General features: G+C 46.2%; 1 protein-coding gene across 1 annotated transcript in view; it reads right to left on the bottom strand.

The window, feature by feature from the left end:
• Positions 1–19,858, bottom strand: part of HCN2 (hyperpolarization activated cyclic nucleotide gated potassium and sodium channel 2) — a 159,470-nt gene that overhangs the window by 15,214 nt on the left and 124,398 nt on the right. The window contains exons 6-7 of the mRNA XM_073655106.1: positions 12,934–13,174; positions 11,715–11,879 (exon numbers count right to left, since the gene is read on the bottom strand). Coding sequence (XP_073511207.1) covers positions 11,715–11,879; positions 12,934–13,174 — 406 coding nt within the window. The remainder of the gene's footprint in view (positions 1–11,714; positions 11,880–12,933; positions 13,175–19,858) is intronic.

Here is a 19,858-nt window from a genome sequence, read left to right as displayed (position 1 = left end):
GCAATGACTCCAGCAGCAGTCCACTCCTTGTGAATCTCCCCAAAATTTTTGAATGGCCTTGTCTTAATCCTTTCAAGGCTGCGGTTATCCCGGTTGCTTGTGCACCTTTTTCTACCACACTTTTTCCTTCCACTCAACTTTCCATTAATATGCTTGGATACAGCACTCTGTGAACAGCCAGCTTCTTTAGCAACGACCTTTTGTGGCTTACCCTCCTTGTGGAGTGTGTCAATGACTGCCTTCCGGACTACTGTCAAGTCAGCAGTCTTCTCCATGATTGTGGAGCCTACTGAAACAGACTAAGGGACCTTTTTAAATGCGTAGGAAGCCTTAGCAGGCGTTTTTTGTTAATTATTCTAATTTACTGAGTTAATGACTTTTGTGTCTTCATTGGCTGTAAGCCATAATCATCAACATTAACAGAAATAAACATTTGAAATAGATCATTGTTTGTAATGACTCTATATAATATGAGTTTCACTTTTTGTATTGAAGAACTGAAATGAATTAACTTTGATGATATTCTAATTTTGTTAGAAGCACTTGTATGTTTTTTCATAAAGCCTAATTTCTATGTTTAAGGCTGATTAATGGTTTGCACCTTGTGGTGAATGGCTCTGTATTTGCTCTGATAAGGTTGTCTTTTTTTATGGTAGACTTAGATACTGAAACACCTACTTTCTGGAGAGAGTTCTTCACTTGGTTGGATGTTATGAAGAGTTTCCAAACTCACCAGTGCGCTCTTTTTCTTGCAGAATGTACCAAACTGTTAATTTGATTTCAACATATTCCTTGACCTTCATACATTTATCAGAAAATTAACTCTGAAAAGACACTTTTCCATAAACAACAATAAACCACCTCCACAGGATGCTTCACCTACAGATTTTCACGTTGATGTCCAGCCCAAGTCTAATTTTTATCCACTTGAAAGTCAAGGCCATTTTGTAAATACATTTTTGGAGTTGGTACTTGATGATTTTAAAAACATCAAAAGTAACACACATGGATATTCCAAGAACAATCTCACAAAGCAAGAAAAAATGGCTATACAATCCCTTAAGAATAACCCCAACATTGTCATAGAGTCTGCCGACAAGGGGGGTGGTATAGTGGTACAGGATCGAGATGACTATATTAAAGCTTTTAATATTTTATCTAGCCCACAGCACTATGAAATCGTACATAATGATCCATTTCCACCCATATATGCCAAATATTCCCAACTCATCTCTAAAGCTTTTGAACAGGGTGTTTTAAATAAGAAAGAAAAAAAGTTCTTGACTACTAATGATCCAAACATACCATTCATGTATCACCTCCCAAAGATACATAAATCGCTTGAGAATCCTCCAGGGCGACCAATCATATCTGGGATAGGATCACTTACAAGTAATTTATCCTATTATCTAGACACTATTCTCCAAACTCATGTCAAAAGCCCATCCAGTCATTTGGATGACTCTGGTCATCTGATTACGATTTTACAGGGCATAACTTGGGAAGATTCATATTTATTTATTACACTTGATGTCGCCTCATTATACACTAATATCAGACACAACATTGGTTTACATTGCATTAATCTGTTTTTGTTGAAAGATGCAAGGTTAAGTAAACCACAGAAAGCTTTTATTCTGGAAGGTTTGGATTTTATTTTACAAAATAATGTTTAGCATCAAAAATGTGGCACAGCTATGGGGACAAGGGTAGCCCCAAGGTATGCAAACTTATTTATGGGCGTTTTTGAAAAAAAATGTATATATAATTCCAGATACAATGCCAACATTATTCTATACAAGAGGTTTATAGATTATCTTTTTATTATTTGGAAAGGGGATCCACAAACAGTTTCATGCTTTTTATCTTATCTTAATTCTAATGATTGGGCGATTACTTTTACTCCTACAATAGGGAAAGATTTTATTAACTTTTTAGATATCACCATCTCTCATCAGGGACAACATGTAATTACTAAAATGTTTTTTTTTAAAGATGTGGATGCCAATAGTTGTATCCATTTTTCCAGCGGTCACTATAAAAAGTGGCTTGAAAATGTCCCTTTTAACCAGTTTCAACGGATAAAAAGTAACTGCAGCAATGAGGTTGATTTTGAATCACAAGTCAATATCCTGCATCAGCATTTTCATAGGCAAAGTTACCCCAAAGGGCTTATCAAGTGCGCTTATCAGAAAACTAGGAACTTATTGTAGCGCCGGCGTCCCTGCCCTCTGCTAGGCAGGGACGCTGTTCCCCTCACCCCTCTGCTCCGAGCCCGGCGTCCTCCTCCCGCTCTGCTGGCAGCGCGCGCTCCTTCCTGGCCACTGTGCTTAGGGCGCGCGCTCCCTCCCTCTTAAAGGGGCCGCGCGCGCCGTCCTAAGGAGTCCCCGGCCAATGGCCGGAGGACTTCACCATATATAAGGCACCTCCTCCAAAATGGAGGTGCCCGAGCAATGTTGTTGCACTGTTCACTACTCTGCTTCAGCCCTCAGGTCCCGTTGCCAGTTACCTGCCAGATTCCTGCAAGTTTGCTGTCTGATTCCTGCCTGATATTCCGCTTACCTGCCTGCTAGCCTGAGGTCCGACGGTCTGCCCTCCAACTCCTGTCAGTCTGTCTATGGACCAGCTTGCCCGCTCACCTGGGAGCGCACATCTGCTACCTGCCTGCTAGCCTACCTGGAGGCTCCGCCGTCACGTGCTGTGACCACCTGCCATTCCAGAGACTCCTGCCCGCTCACCTGGGAGCGCACACCTGTTACCTGCCTGCTAGCCTACCTGGAGGCTCCGCCGTCACGTGCTGTGACCACCTGCCATTCCAGAGACTCTCGCTTGCTCACCTGGGAGCACACATCTACCATCTGTCTGCTAGCCTACCTGGAGGCTCTGCCATCACAGGTCGTACCTACCCTTTACCCAGAGACTGCCCCGGTCACTTGCCGTGACCTCCTGCCCGTTCATCCAGAGACTGCCCCAGTCACTTGCCGTGACCTCCTGCCCGTTCATCCAGAGACTGCCCCGGTCACTTGCCGTGACCTCCAGCCCGTTCACTCAGAGACTGTCCCGGTCACCTGCTGTGACTGCCTGCCCGTCTTCCCTGGTCGCCATCCCGCTCCCTTACAAGGACCGCCCCCTTGTATAGTAGCTCAGAGGTTCCGCCTCCCAGACCCGTTACAGTTTGCTCGGGCCATGGAACCCGGTGGCACCCAAGCTCCCTCACTCTCGGACCTGTGTCATGAACTGTCCCGTCAGAGGTCCCAACAGGAGTCCATCCTGGGTCACCTGCGGAATGTAAATTCTCGCCTGGACACTGACTGCTTCACCAGCAACCACCGCCAGTGCCATGACTCGCAATCCGGCAGCTCCGCTGCCCACCAATACTATTGTATCCTACCCCGGACCCCGGCTTTCTGCACCTCCTCGCTTCGGAGGCGACTCCGCTCAGGCTCGGGGCTTTATAAATCAGTGCACCCTGCACTTTGAACTCCTGTCCCACCAGTTTAACTCCGACCGGGCCAAAATTGCCTTCATCATGTCCCATCTCACCGGGGAGGCCCTGGCCTGGCTAAATCCTCTATGGGAGAGAGGAGACCCCCTGGTGTCCGACTTGCCTGCCTTTCTCACGGCTTTCCGGAAAGTCTTCGACGAACCTGTACGGAAGACCTCATCCGCATCATCTCTGCTACGCCTCCGTCAGGGAAGTCTCACCGTGGGCCAATATGCCATACGGTTCCGTACCCTTGCCTCGGAGCTGGCCTGGGATAACGACGCTCTGGTATCTGTCTTCTGGGAGGGTCTGTCCGGGCGTATTAAAGATGAACTTGCCGGTCGAGACATTCCTACCACTCTCGATGACCTAATAACTCTTGCCACCCGGATTGACCTACGGTTCCAGGAGCGTGCCAAAGAAGTCACCCGTGAGAGGAGGTTTCCACGTCTAGCTCCTACTTTTCAGAAATCCGTCACTCCCTCCGTTTCTCCCCAGGTACACTCTCCTGAGCCTATGCAGGTCGACCAGACCAAGATGGTCAAAACCCGTCAGGACTTACGCCGTGCCGAGGGGAGCTGCTTCTACTGTGGCAGTAAGGAGCACCGGATCCGTACCTGCCCGGAGAGGTCGGGAAACGCCTGTGTCTAGGTTCGCTCAGAGAGGTCGACCTAGACAAGAATAAATCCTCTCCATCTCTGCTGCTGTCAGTCTCAATTATCTGCGGGGAGAATCGTTTTTTCGAACTAGCCCAACTTGACTCTGGAGCGGCCGGGAATCTTATTTCACAGGCCCTGGTAGAAAAATACCGCATTTCCACCAAACCTCTGGCTATACCATTATCTGTCGCTGCTGTGGATGGGGGCCTCTTACCACGTCCCATCCAACTCATCACCGAATCCGTAACTCTGCAGGTGGGAATGCTGCATTCTGAGAGCATCTCTTTTCATGTTCTGCCTGGACTCTCTCACGCCCTCTTACTAGGTCTACCTTGGCTCCAGAGACATGCACCCGTGCTTGACTGGCAGACCGGAGAAGTCCTTCGCTGGGGACAGGACTGTCATAAGACTTGTTTGGTTCCTGTTCATCCCGCCCGTCCTTCTCCTACCCCAACTAATCTACTTGGACTTCCGATTCCCTATTGGTCATTTGCTGATGTCTTTAATAAAAAGGAGGCAGAGACATTACCCCCTCATAGACCATACGACTGTCCTATCGACCTGTTACCCGGTGCTACGCCTCCCCGTGGGCGTATTTACCCATTGTCCGCTGCTGAGACCCGGTCGATGTCCGAATATATTGAGGAGAATTTGGCCAGGGGATTCATCCGGAAATCTACCTCCCCGGCGGGAGCAGGCTTCTTTTTCGTAAAAAAGAAGGACGGCTCTCTCCGTCCCTGTATAGACTATAGAGGCCTTAACCAGATCAGGGTGAAGAATAAGTACCCCCTTCCGCTCATTCCAGAATTATTTGATCGTCTGAGGGGGGCTAGAATCTTCACCAAACTGGACCTCCGTGGGGCGTACAACCTGGTCCGTATCCGTCAAGGGGATGAATGGAAGACTGCATTCAACACCCGGGACGGCCACTATGAATATCTGGTAATGCCCTTTGGTCTCTGTAACGCTCCTGCCGTCTTTCAAGAGTTGGTCAATGACATCTTCCGGGACCTTCTCTACTCCTGCGTAGTGGTGTACCTGGACGACATCTTGGTCTTCTCTCCGGATCTCCAGACTCACCGGAGAGACGTTCGTCAGGTCCTGCTCAGGCTCAGGCAGAATCACCTCTTCGCTAAATATGAGAAGTGCCTCTTTGAGCAGACCTCGCTTCCGTTTTTGGGCTACATTATTTCTCAGACCGGCCTTCGAATGGATCCAGAGAAACTGTCTGCCATCGAGAAATGGCCCCGACCGGAGGGGTTGAAGGCCATTCAGCGGTTCCTGGGCTTCGCCAACTACTACCGCCTCTTCATACCGCACTTCTCTTCCCGGACTGCCCCAATTTCCGCGCTCACCCGTAAGGGCACTAATCCCAGAGAGTGGCCGCCCGAAGCAGAGGAGGCCTTTCTTTCCTTAAAACAGGCCTTCTCTTCCGCCCCGGTGCTGCATCGCCCAGATGGCAACAAGCAGTTCTTCCTGGAGGTTGACGCCTCCTCCTCTGGAGCCGGAGCGGTACTTACCCAAAAATCATCTTCCGGGAGAATGGTAACTTGTGGCTTCTTCTCCAAACTCTTCTCCTCTTCTGAGCGCAACTATTCCATTGGAGATCGAGAGTTATTGGCCATCAAGCTGGCATTGGAGGAGTGGCGTTACCTGCTCGAAGGGGCTCTTCACCCGGTAATAATTTACACTGACCACAAGAACTTGGCTTACCTCCAGCATGCACAGAGACTTAACCCGCGCCAAGCTCGGTGGTCCTTGTTTTTTGCTTGCTTTGATTTTATTCTTCATTTTCGCCCGGCTGACAAAAACATCAAGGCGGACGCCTTGTCCCGATCCTTTCTGGTGTCTGATCTCGAGGAAGAACCGAAACACATAATCGATCCCGCCAGAGTAATGCAGGTGGCTCCCGTGAGTCTAAATCGTCTCCCTCCCGGTAAGACGTTCGTATCAGTACCTGATCGGGAGAAGATCCTACACTGGGGTCACTCGTCTAAACTAGCTGGCCATGCTGGTCAGAAAAAGACCCTCCAGCTTATTACCCGGCACTACTGGTGGCCTACCCTGCACAAGGACGTAATAGACTTTGTTTCTGCCTGTGTGTCCTGCGCCCGCAACAAGGTTCCGAGACATCTGCCAGCCGGTCGCCTCCTTCCGCTCCCAGTACCTGCTGCCCCCTGGCAGCATATAGCAATGGACTTTATAACTGATCTCCCCATCTCTGCCGGTTGTACGGTCATTTGGGTGGTCGCTGACCGCTTTTCCAAGATGGCTCATTTCGTTCCCCTGCCAGGCCTCCCGTCTGCACCCGAGCTGGCTAAAGACTTTATCCGCCACATCTTCCGTCTTCATGGCCTGCCCCTCCACATCGTGTCGGATCGTGGGGTACAGTTCACCTCACGCTTCTGGAGAGCCACTTGTAAACTGCTAGACGTCACCCTGGACTTCTCCTCCGCTTACCACCCACAGTCTAATGGTCAAGTGGAGCGGATCAATCAGAACCTGACCAGTTACCTCCGGCACTTCGTTAATGCCCACCATTCAGACTGGGTGGATCTCCTGCCATGGGCCGAATTTTCTTACAACAATCACGAGAGCGAATCTTCCTCCAAATCCCCGTTTTTTGTTGTCTTCGGTCAGCATCCTCGGATCCCATTTCCCGTCTCCACCTCGGTGGACAATCCGGCTGCGGAATCTCTTGTTAACAAATTTTCTTCCATATGGGAGAGTACCCGATCCGCACTCCTTCTGTCATCCGAGCGTATGAAAAGACATGCTGACAAAAAACGTCTGGATCCTCCTCAAATCCGTCCAGGGGATAAGGTCTGACTCTCGTCCAAGTATGTCCGGCTCAAGATTCCTTCCTATAAGTTAGGGCCTCGGTTCATCGGTCCTCTGGAGGTCATCAGTCAGATCAACCCGGTGGCCTATAAATTGAAACTCCCGGCCAACTTGCGGATCCCTAACTCCTTCCATGTATCTCTCCTCAAACCTGTGGTACTTAACTCTTTTTCCAAGTGTACAGGTACGCCTCCTGCTCCGGTTTCCGCTGAAAACGAATTTGAGGTAGAGAACATTCTGGCCACCAAAAGGGTAAGAGGGAAGACCTTTTTTCTAGTAGATTGGAAGGGGTTTGGTCCTGAAGAGAGAACGTGGGAGCCCCGGGAGAACATCCATGCCCCTCTCATCCTAGCTAAATTTCTCTCTGGCCTAAAAAAGGGGGGGCCTAAAGGGGGGGGTACTGTAGCGCCGGCGTCCCTGCCCTCTGCTAGGCAGGGACGCTGTTCCCCTCACCCCTCTGCTCCGAGCCCGGCGTCCTCCTCCCGCTCTGCTGGCAGCGCGCGCTCCTTCCCGGCCACTGTGCTTAGGGCGCGCGCGCTCCCTCCCTCTTAAAGGGGCCGCGCGCGCCGTCCTAAGGAGTCCCCGGCCAATGGCCGGAGGACTTCACCATATATAAGGCACCTCCTCCAAAATGGAGGTGCCCGAGCAATGTTGTTGCACTGTTCACTACTCTGCTTCAGCCCTCAGGTCCCGTTGCCAGTTACCTGCCAGATTCCTGCCAGTTTGCTGATTCCTGCCTGATATTCCGCTTACCTGCCTGCTAGCCTGAGGTCCGACGGTCTGCCCTCCAACTCCTGTCAGTCTGTCTATGGACCAGCTTGCCCGCTCACCTGGGAGCGCACATCTGCTACCTGCCTGCTAGCCTACCTGGAGGCTCCGCCGTCACGTGCTGTGACCACCTGCCATTCCAGAGACTCCTGCCCGCTCACCTGGGAGCGCACACATGTTACCTGCCTGCTAGCCTACCTGGAGGCTCCGCCGTCACGTGCTGTGACCACCTGCCATTCCAGAGACTCTCGCTTGCTCACCTGGGAGCACACATCTACCATCTGTCTGCTAGCCTACCTGGAGGCTCTGTCATCACAGGTCGTACCTACCCTTTACCCAGAGACTGCCCCAGTCACTTGCCGTGACCTCCTGCCCGTTCATCCAGAGACTGCCCCGGTCACTTGCCGTGACCTCCTGCCCGTTCATCCAGAGACTGCCCCGGTCACGTGCCGTGACCTCCTGCCCGTTCATGCAGAGACTGCCCCGGTCACTTGCCGTGACCTCCTGCCCGTTCATCCAGAGACTGCCCCGGTCACTTGCCGTGACCTCCTGCCCGTTCATCCAGAGACTGCCCCGGTCACTTGCCGTGACCTCCTGCCCGTTCATCCAGAGACTGCCCCGGTCACTTGCCGTGACCTCCTGCCCGTTCATCCAGAGACTGCCCCGGTCACTTGCCGTGACCTCCTGCCCGTTCATCCAGAGACTGCCCCGGTCACTTGCCGTGACCTCCTGCCCGTTCATCCAGAGACTGCCCCGGTCACTTGCCGTGACCTCCTGCCCGTTCATCCAGAGACTGTCCCGGTCACCTGCTGTGACTGCCTGCCCGTCTTCCCTGGTCGCCACCCGCTCCCTTACAAGGACCGCCCCCTTGTATAGTAGCTCAGAGGTTCCGCCTCCCAGACCCGTTACACTTATCACAAAAACAGTGAATCCAGCCCAAAACTGTCCCACAGGCTAGTGCAGGTGATTATTTTGATTGTAATTTTATCACAACTTTTAATTCAGCACATGAGTCCATTCGAAACTCACTGCACAGACATTGGCACATTCTTCTAAAAGATTCGATTCTGTGTTCTCTCATTCCTAAACAGCCTAAGGTTACCTTCAGGCGAGCCCCTACACTGAGAAACATCCTAGCCCCCAGCCGCCTGAAACACACGACCCCCAGTGGTACACACACCAATAAACGTTCACAAACAATGGGAGTTTTAAATGCTTTTCAAGAAAATGCCTTTGTTGCAACAGCATTAAACATAATACCCAAACTTTTAAATCTAACCATACAGGTGAAGTTTTTACTATCAAGTCAAATATGAGCTGTCAATCTCGTTTCATTATATACCTCATAGAATGCCAATGTGGCCTGCAGTACGTGGGCAGGACCACCCAGACACTACACCGAAGGCTTAACTCTCATCGGTTAAATATTGTAAAAGGTTTCATGAAGCATGGTTTATCCCGGCATTGCGCATTGGTACACGGTAAGAACGCCACAGGCATCTCTATCACACCAATTGAATCCATTTCCCTTGATCTCCCAAACCCTATGGAAACCTTGAAGAGAAAAGAAATATATTGGATATACAGGATCAGCACCCTTAAACCCTATGGACTCAATGAAATTACTGAGATTTTTATTTAATTATTTATTTTATTCTATTTTATCTCTGCACAGTCGTTGCACAGGGTTACAGATCCTTTTTCTGATGTAATTTTTTAGGTACTTTTTCTTATGTATTTTAATGCCCTTCTGATTGTTATTTTAATATTCATTTCTATTAATATCCCCATTTTTAGTTCTATATCACAATGCGTCTTATCCTAAATAATCAATATACACATGATCTTAGATCCAATTTATCCATTCTTGAAAATTCATTTTTTAATTTTTTTTATTTTAAATTATTCCCTGCTTATTGTTTTATTATTCTTGTCCATGATTTTGTATTTATGAAAATTATTATCCCCATTTCATTTTCCGTCCCCCTTTTTAACTCTTTTTTTTTTTTTTTTTTTTTTTCTTTTTTAGTTTTTACCCATTAGTCTCATTACCCCTTCCGCGGCACTTTCTGGCCCCTATTCAATGGCTCATATTGAGTTCAAATCTGGTTTCTCCTGCACTAAAACTGCAGTCTTTACAACACTTTTTGTCCTTTTTATTCATATATAAGTATAGTTCCCTTTCCTTTTCTGTATCACCTTTCCCTCATCCACCTAGATGGCTCCTCTGTTAAATGTTGCCCTTCTGATGTCCATACACTGCCAAATCCCAGGTTCTAATCACATTTCTCCTACACTCCAATTGCTTCTCCTCAACAATTTGTCTTTTATTTATGTGGTGCCATTTCTATGTGCATTTCCCTTCTTTCCTTTGTCCCCTTTCCCACCTTTGCCTGGTTGGCTCCCCTGTTAAATATTCACTCACTGGCTTCTATTCACAGCCCCATCCTGGGTTCTTATCCCACTTCTCCCACATTGCAATCATTCAACTGTTCACATTTTATCAGTATTAAGGATGGTCCCCCCCCCCAACTTTAATTTATTTGAAATTGCCAGTTGAACGTCCCTCTCCTTCCTAATTTCCCCATTCGTTTAAGTGTTCCTGTGGGTGTTCCCTATGTAACTGGCATCCATTTTGGGCCTTTAAAAACCCATCCATTCTCATGCTGTACACATTTGTTTTTTTTACTTGAAAAAGATGCCGGTACGGCGTTGAAACGCGTTGTTAATAAAGAGCCTTTTCATCATCATCATCATCATCATCATCTCTGAAGAATTGATTTACTTCAGCAGAGCAGCCCACTTACGTGTTTATCCAACTGGATCCAAACTGTTAATTTGGTCACTCCTAACATTTCTGCTATCTCTTTGATAGGTTTCTTCTTTTTTCGACCTGATCATGCTCAGTTTCACTTTAATTGAGAGCTCCTTTGACCGCATGTTGCAGGTTCACAGCAACAGATTCCAAATGCAAATACCAGACCTGGAATCAGCTCCAGACCTTTTACCTGCTTAACTGATAATGGATTAAGGAGGGAAAAACGTATCCAGCCCATTAAAGAGCTTTTGAGATAATTGTCCAATTACTTTTGGTCCATTTAAAAATGAGCTGAATTCCTAAACCCATACTCCAATTTGGATGTGAATACCTTCAAATTAAAGCTGAGCATCAGCATTTTAAGCCTTTATTGGTTATATAACTATCTAGAAGAATGTGTTTTGGTAAACAGCTAAAATACCAAAACTTGTCACTGTCCAAATATTTCTGGATACAACTATATACTCAGGCTTTTCTTTAACTTCCACAATGTTCAATGTCCAGAAGACCACAGGCTGTCATGGAGTCTGAAATAACAACATCATTGCTCATTACTAGTGATGAGCGAGTATGTTCTGTTAAACCTTTCGCAGAGTGTGCTCGGGCGAGCACCGAGTATTTACAGCTGCTCGGTGATAAGGTTGAATCACTCCTTTGTGCATGATTTGCGACGGTCTGACAGCTTTATTACATGTGAGGAATGTGTAAGAAGCAGACATTCCTCACATGTATTAAAGCTGTCAAACCGTCGCAAATCATGCACAAAGGAGTGATTCAAACGTATCACCGAGCTCGCTGTAAATACTTGGTCCTCGCCCGAGTATACTCGGCGAAAGGGTTAACAGAAAATACTCGCTCATCACTACTCATTACCCTATACTTCCAAATGGTGGTATTCAGTTTCCATATAAAATATGGGGTACATCGCCTTCCACAGGTCAATAATGTGCCTCTGACAGATATGACTTTTTTATACTGTAGTATATGTTTCAATACATGCTGTATTGGAAGAACTGCTTATAAAGAATAATCGTGCCAAGTTGGCATCCCATCGATGTGTACCGCACCGTCCACTGCTGTGTGAATGAGGCCAAAAGGAAAGAAGGATTTTTGTTAATAAATAAGATGTTTAATGTAGACGTACCTATTCTATCCAGTCTGTCTATGGCAACTGTCTCAAATGCACGCCTCATCATGGGATATTCTTCTAGCACCTCATTGAAATGATCCACAGAGAGAGAGTATAGACGGCAGTATGTATCTGCTCGGACGCTAGCTGTGCGCCTTCCTCGTGTCAGCAAGCAAATTTCTGCAAAAATGGACCTAGTTAGACAGAAATCTTGTACAACTGGACAATTCCATAAAGTATTGGTAACAGATTTTGACTATTGCTCCATGGTTGCAAACTAGAAATTAAATCCTGTGTGTGAGCTATTCCTGTAGTCACATGTAAGGCTTTACTAACCTACTTAGAAGGCAGGATAATGTTATTCACACATTGCATGTTCTATATCCCCATGAAGCTGCATTTTTTTCATAGAAATCTCAGTTTGCACAGCTAGGTAGAACAAGACACAAGCATACAAGCTAGAGAATTGAAAGAAAGAATGGAGGAAGAGATACAGCATGCTTCAAGGAAAATGCCCACTGTGCCCTGAACATGCATCTTCACATGCAGCCATGTTACAGAAAGCCAATCTTGAAAATAATAGAAGCAGTAAAGAAATCAGCCAGTAACAAACTTGCAGGGTACATAGATACATATCTAAAAAAAACAAGTTCTCCGTGTCTTTAAGTAATTTTGCTCAGTCAACATGGTTATCTGTTGAAGGTTGATCCAACCGCCATATAGGAGCTGAAAATGACTAAATCTGGATGTACAACAGCTTTATACATTATAAAACATAGAATAAGTAATTAAAAGGGTAGAATGTGCTCAGTGTTCCTATTTTTGGAAATGGCTGTAAAGAGGCCACTATTCAGAAAGACACATATGATCAGTAAAGGTTTTCAATGTGTTAAGCGGCAGTAGAAATTAAGTAGACAAATCAAGATGCAATTAATTTGTGCTGCAGGTATTTTACTGTATTAAAGTAAGGCCTCAATTAAATGAAAACTCCTTTAAGAGTAGAGTAACACATTGTAATTATTCATTAGCGTGTTTCTGACTCACTAATGGATAATTTCTTCGCTGCACTGTTTGCTAATCAGGAGACCAAGCAGCAGAGGCAGCATGTGCGTGACAACCCTGACCTTCTTCATACTCTTCTGCAGCTATGGCATTGTCGCTCACAACTTAAAGACTAAACACACTAATAATTCAAGTGAAAATTCAAGTTTAAAAATAGTGCCCTCTCTCTTACCTCCAAAGTATGAGCCATCAGAGAGTTTGACCTCCTTGTTGCCTTTAGTAAGCACGCTAACCACACCATGTTGGATAAAGTACATCTTCTTGCCAATGGTTCCCTCCCGAATTATGTAGTCAGTAGGTTGAAAAACCTCAAATTTCAGCTTGGTGAGCATTGCAGTGACAAAGCAGGGGTCAGCATTGGCAAACAGTGGCATAGATGCAACCAGTTTCCTACAATTAAAGTTGACGATCTCCTAATGAAAGGTATAGAGGTCAAAGCAATAAGGAGACAAAAAGACAGATATGTTAGTATATATCGTATGAAGAATTATTAAAGTGCGTCCTTGTCTATTTCATCATTCCACTCAACGTAACATTCTCGGCAAAAAGCTTAAAATACCCTTATTTTTTGAGAATGGAGACTCTTAACTCCAAAGTTGAACTTTCTTTTCCCCATCATTGAGTACTTCTCACTTGCGGCTAATGGTTCTCTGGAACTACATTTAGAACATTCTTTAAAGGGAACCTGTCACCAATCAAATGCAGGCACCATGTTAAAGGGCAGGAGGAGTGGACTAGAGTGGTATATAGTTTTGTGAGAAAAGTTCTAGTATAACCTGTGTTTTTATCATTTAATACTCTGCTCTTTCTTGGCTTTTCGGTGCAGTGGGCGGTCCTATTAGTGACTGACAGCCATCTCAGTATGCACAATTATACAAAGAAAGCGGTCACTGATAGGACGGTCCACTAGACTGAAAATCCCAGAAAGAACAGCGGTTTCAGTGAATAAAACAGGTTATATTATGATTTTTTTTTGTCACAAAATTATATATCAATCTACCCAGCTCCCCACACCCCCCCCACTTGCTCTATAACATGGTGCCTGCAGATTGGACGACATTTTCATGGTGACAGGCTCCCTTTAACAGGCTTCCTACGTGGGTCAAGACAAGCACTGCCTACAGCCTGCACTCCTGCAGTGGGCGCTATACTTTTAGTGCCCAGGATGTCAATCTGAAGATGTATTGAAAAAATGTAATTCAATAGATTTTAGTAGTATAAAAATATTGACTTTTGCTAATTTAGGTTTTGATGTCCTTGTGGGTCAGTGTGACATGCATGAATATCCTATCATGTGCCCACCCACTCACCATCTATCCTAGAGCAAGCAGACATATACTGACATATAGACAACTGAAGTTGGGAGAGCGGGAAAAGATGTGAAATAAAATAAGAGCTAGGTAGCGGATATCTAGTTGTAAAGCTATTAAGCTCTGTTTTTTTATTAAAAATGTTCTTTGTCCATTAGAATAGGGGCAATATTTCTACTGCAACAGATCTATTAAATCTATGCTTCATTTACAACTCAGTATAATGTTGAGAAGCTGAAAATATGATGCCTAAAAAGATATGCAAACTTATTTTATGCAAAACACGTGAGGTTTCTTAAATGCAAATGGTGTATAATGTATCAGGCTATGGCACACATGTCAAACGCTGGCCCGTGGGCAATTATTTTTTGGCCCGCGAAGCCATATGGACTATGTGGGGTCATTATTCTGTATGGACAACTATGTGGAGCCCATTATACTGTGTGGAGGGTTGTATGGGGATCACAGTTGGGGCATCATACTTTGCCAGGGAAGTTGAGGGGGTGGGGTATAGTAGGGTTATCATACCATACGTGTGGAGGAATTTAAAGTGTTTGGGGGCACTTTTGTTGGCTTCAAACTTTATGGGGTCAATGAAAGGGTGATCTAGGGGGTTCAATAGGAGGAAAATTACTCTAAAGGCAGCAAAGTTGTAAGATATGCTCCTCTGTGACCGCACCGAATATGAAGTTTTTTTTTTGTTTTGTTTGTTTTTTTTTTAAATATCAAGGTTGGCCCACAACTTTGTAAAAGTTTTTAGTTTTGGCCCTCTGTGTATTTGAGTTTGACATCCCTGGGCTATGGCCACTTACACATGACAATTCTGTGGTCAGTATTTGTCAGCCAAAATCATGAGTAGTTCTAAACCTGCAAAACACCTTACAAATCTTTAGTAGGTCTGAAACACAGAAGACCTACCAGTCTTTTTCCATGATACTTCTTTATGTTTCATTCCTGATTTTGGCTTACAAGTTCTGCTCATGCAAGATACGGTCATGTGAAGGAAATCTTTGTAAGAGGATTATGACAAAAGCTTCCAATAATCACAGAGATTTTTCCAAGAGATATGTTTCTTATGCAGTGTTCATCTGTACATCTATAGCTATGTACAAAGAATAAAGTCAATTCTCTATACGTTACAGTGGGGTAAATAAGTATTTCATCCCTTGCTGTTCTTGTAAGTTTCCCCACTGACAAAGACATGAACAGTCTATAATTTAAGGGTAGGTTAATTTTAACATTGAGAGATAGAATGTCCAAAAAAAATCAAGACAATCACGTTATATAAATTAGATACATTTTTTGCATTTTGAGTGAGAAATAAGTATTTGATCCCCTACAAACCATTATGAGTTTTGGCTCCTACAGACCAGTTAGACTCTTCTAATCAACTCGTTACCTGCATTAAAGACAGCTGTCTTACATAGTCACCTGTATAAAAGACTCCTGTCCACAGACTCAATGAACCAGTCAGACTCTAACCTCTACAACATGGGCAAGACCAAAGAGCTTTCTAAGGATGTCAGAGACAAGATCATAGACCTGCACAAAGATGGAATGGGCTACAAAACCATAAGTAAGACGCTGGGTGAGAAGGAGACAACTGTTGGTGCAATAGTAAGAAAATGGAAGAAATACAAAATGACTGTCAATCGACATCAATCTGGGGCACCATGCAAAATCTCACCTCGTGGGGTGTCCTTGATCATGAGGAAGGTGAGAGATCAGCCTAAAAGTACACGGGGGGAACTTGTTAATGATCTCAAGGCAGCTGGGACCAGTCACCAAGAAAACCATTGGTAACACATTACGCCTTAAAGGTTTAAAATCCTGCAGTGCCCGCAATGTCCCCCTGCTCAAGAAGGCACATGTGCAGGTCCGTCGGAAGTTTGCCAATGAACACCTGGATGATTCTGTAAGTTATTGGGAGTAGGTGCTGTGGTCAGATGAGACAAAAATTTAGCTCTTTGGCATTAACTCAACGTGTTTGGAGGAAGAAGAAGGATGAGTACAACCCTAAGAACATCGTCCCAACCGTGAAGCATGGTGGGGGAAACATTATACTTTGGGGGTGCTTTTCTGCAAAGAGGACATGACAACTGCACCATACTGAAGGGAAGATGGATGGGATCATGTATCGCGAGATTTTGGCCAACAACCTCCTTCTCTCAGTAAGAGCATTGAAGATGGGCCGTGGCTGGGTCTTCCAGCAAGATAATGACCCAAGACATATAGCCAAGGCAACAAAGGAGTGGCTCAAAAAAAAGCACAGTAAGGTCATGGAGTGGCCTAGCCAGTCTCCAGACCTTAATCCCATAGAAAACTTATGGAGGGAGTTGAAGCTCCGAGTTGCCAAGCAGCAGCCTCAAAATCTTAATGATTTAGAGATGATCTGCAAAGAGGAGTGGACCAAAATTCCTTCTGACATGTGCGCAACCCTCATCATCAACTACAAAAAACGTCTGACTGCTTTGCTTGCCAACAAGGGTTTGGCCTCCAAGTATAAAGTGTTGTTTGCCAGAGGGATCAAATACTTATTTCTCACTGCAAAATGCAAAAAGTTCATCTAATTTATCCAATGTGATTTTCTTTTGGATATTCTACCTCTCGATGTTAAAATTAACCTACCCTTAAAATTATAGACTGTTCATGTCTTTGTCAGTGGGCAAATTTACAAAAACAGCAAGGGATCAAATAATTATTTCCCCCACTGTATGTAGTGGTATATCGCTAAGGATTACTTTTAGGGCTCGCTCACACCAGCGTATACATCGGACGAGTGCTATCCATTTTTTTATCGGTCGACCATGACAGCACCACGAGAGAGGGGATCCGCCCAGCAAGGACAGGAAACCTACAGGCTTAAAAGGGGCGGCCCTCTCTCTCGCCTCAGTTTGGTTTCCTGTCCTTGATGGAGGGAACCTATAGTAGGCTCATGGAAGATCTCCGCACGGGTGATATTCAGGCAAGAACGAGACTCTGTACTATACCGTGCGAAGGGGAACATCTTTTTGGGACTGTTCTGGACGAGATTCTGGATAAAGCTAGTGACAAAAAGAAGGGGTTCCCTAGCTTGCCCGTTCCCACTTATAAACGTCCTTTCCATAGAAGAAGATTTCTACGAAAAAGACCGCAGAAAGGTCTTTCCTGTTGGGCTTCTTACCTGCCTGGACAAAAATTTCTGTCAGTAACAGGATCCTTGATCTGGTAGGTTCGGGTCTGAGGTTTGAGTTCCGGGAGATTCCTCGTGGGAAATTCATCTTGACCCCAGCCAGTTCCTCAGGGTTAGAGCAGGCGGCCCTACAAGTGGAAGTCCTGGACTTGGTTCGTAAAGCAGTCCTGGTGGAAGTCCCAGCATCGGAAAGGGAGCTAGGATTCTACTCGCCTCTCTTTCTGGTTTCTAAGCCTGACTGTTCATTTAGGTGTATCATTAACTTGAAAGCCCTTAAGTTTTTGATAGTCCCTACTAGTGTTGAGCGAGTATGTTCTGTCCGAGTATGCTCGGGCCGAGCTCCGAGTATTTATAGCTGCTCGGTGATATGGTTGAATCGCTCCCATGTGCATGATTTGCAACTGTTTGACAGTTTTATTACATGTGAGGAATGTGTAAGAAATAGACATTCCTCACATGTAATAAAACTGTCAAACAGTTGCAAATCATGCACACGGGAGCGATTCAACCATATCACTGAGCAGCTATAAATACTCGGAGCTCGGCCCGAGCATACTCGGCGAAAGGGTTAATAGAACATACTCGCTCAACACTAATCCCTACCTTTAAGATGGAATCCGTAAAATCAACAATAAAGTTGCTTTTTTCAGGCTGTTTCATGGTAGTGTTAGATTTAAAAGACGCCTATTACCATGTACCTGTACATAAGGATTTCCAGAGGTACCTTAGGGTAGCTTTGATCATAGATGGAGAAATTAAACATTTCCAGTTTAGGGCCCTGCCATTCGGTCTGGCCATAGCTCCCCGAGTATTTACTAAGGTTATAGCAGAGGTCATGGCTCATGTTAGGGAACATGATATTTTAATTATCCCTTACCTGGATGATTTCTTGATAGTTGGAGGCTCGGCCTCCCAATGTGAAACACCTGAAACTAGTAACCTCCATCTTTGAGAATCTGGGCTGGATTCTGAATCTGGAAAAATCTAGGGTAGTACCTTAAAAAATTCAGCAGTTTTTGGGAATTATGCTCGATTCAGATTTTCAAGTATGTTACCTCCCGGAAGCCAAAAAACAAAAGGTTAAGATTCTCGTAGGAAAAGAAATATCAAACCCGGTCATGTCCCTTAGAGCAGCAATGTCCTTGTTGGGTACCCTGTCATCTTGCCTTCCCAGGGTTCTGTGGGCACAATACCACTTCAGGGTTCTACAGTGGGACATTCTACATAATGAAGTTTTGTTAAATGGGCACTTAGAAAGACGATTATTCTTATCACCCCGGTCAGTTGAGTCCTTACAGTGGTAGGTAAACGAGGCGAACCTATCTCGAGGGGTTCCCTGGGTGTTTAGAGTCACTAAGATAATTACCACCGATGCAAGCTCCTGTGGGTGGGGGGCCCATCTGGGGGATATGGTAGCCCAGGGGTCCTGGTCAGATACTGAAAAGGGTCTTTCCTCCAATACTAAAGAACTGTTAGCGGTGGACCAAGCGATTAATCATTTTCTGTTTTCCTATCACCCATGACAGCACCACAACGAGAGAGGGGATCCGCCTTTCCAGGACAGGAAACTTACAGAATAAAAGGGCGGCACCTCTCCACCACCTCAGTTGGTTTCCTGTCCTTGAGGGGGAACCTTGTTAAAACGGCGGCAGAAGAAAGAAGGAAGATTATTCCCAGACCTAGGCCGGTCGGTTTCCAACAAGGCACAGTCTCTGCTGCGGCCGGCGCCAGGGACCTGGAAGCGCCATGGTGGGTCCAAGGGGGCCTGTTTCGTCGGACGGGCGCAAGCAGCAGCCGCACCATAACTTATGGTGGCCTGGCAGCCAACCATCCCGGTTGCACAGGCGCAGGACGCTATCCAGGAAATCGCGCCCTACAACGCACGCCGGTGAAAAAAGAAGTAGCGGAGACCCATGTCTAACATGTTTCCGGCTACTGTTTTGTACCAGCCTGCGGCCCTGATGACGAGCGTACCGGAGGATCCTTGATGGGAGAACCTTAGATAGGCTTACCTGTTGAAGATCCAGATATGACTGAGCGGTGCCCCTGCCTGGGGTCGGCACCACCAGCTCCGTGCATCAGTGGAAAAGCTGCTGTGGAACTGCGCCTGTCTGAGGTCGGCAGCTCCAGCTCTGCACGTCAGTGAGAGAGCAGCTCTGGAACTGCGCCCCTGTCTGGGGTTGGCAGCTCCAGCTCCGTGCATCAGTGAAGAAGCTGCTGTGGAACTGCGCCCCTGTCTGGGGTCAGCAGATCCAGCTCTGCACGTCAGTGAGAGAGCAGCTGTGGAACTGCGCCCCTGTCAATGGGAGCACCTGTTGAGCTGTGCTCCTGCCTGTGGGCAGCAGCTCCAGCTTTGATCGGCGCACTATTGGAGGCGCCCCTGCCTGGGATTGACCACCCCAGTATTGCTCAGGCATGGCCGGATGGAGAGGAACAGGCCTGTGACTTGGTCCAGCCTCCGAATCCATACAGCTGGTGGTGAGTGATCTTCGTGAATGTTTATCTTGTTTATGGGGCCCTTTCCTTGTTATGGTTACTAGGAAAGGCTGAAGGATGTTAGCGCAAAACTCAAAAATGGGTGTGTGCGCGCTCTGTAAGACCCCATGTGGGCCAAG

Source organism: Phyllobates terribilis, unplaced genomic scaffold (assembly GCF_046119375.1).
Source record: "Phyllobates terribilis strain yellow unplaced genomic scaffold, ASM4611937v1 Scaffold_1__5_contigs__length_1240528914, whole genome shotgun sequence".
Taxonomy (NCBI): domain Eukaryota; kingdom Metazoa; phylum Chordata; class Amphibia; order Anura; family Dendrobatidae; genus Phyllobates; species Phyllobates terribilis.
This window is presented reverse-complemented; position numbering and strand designations above follow the sequence as displayed.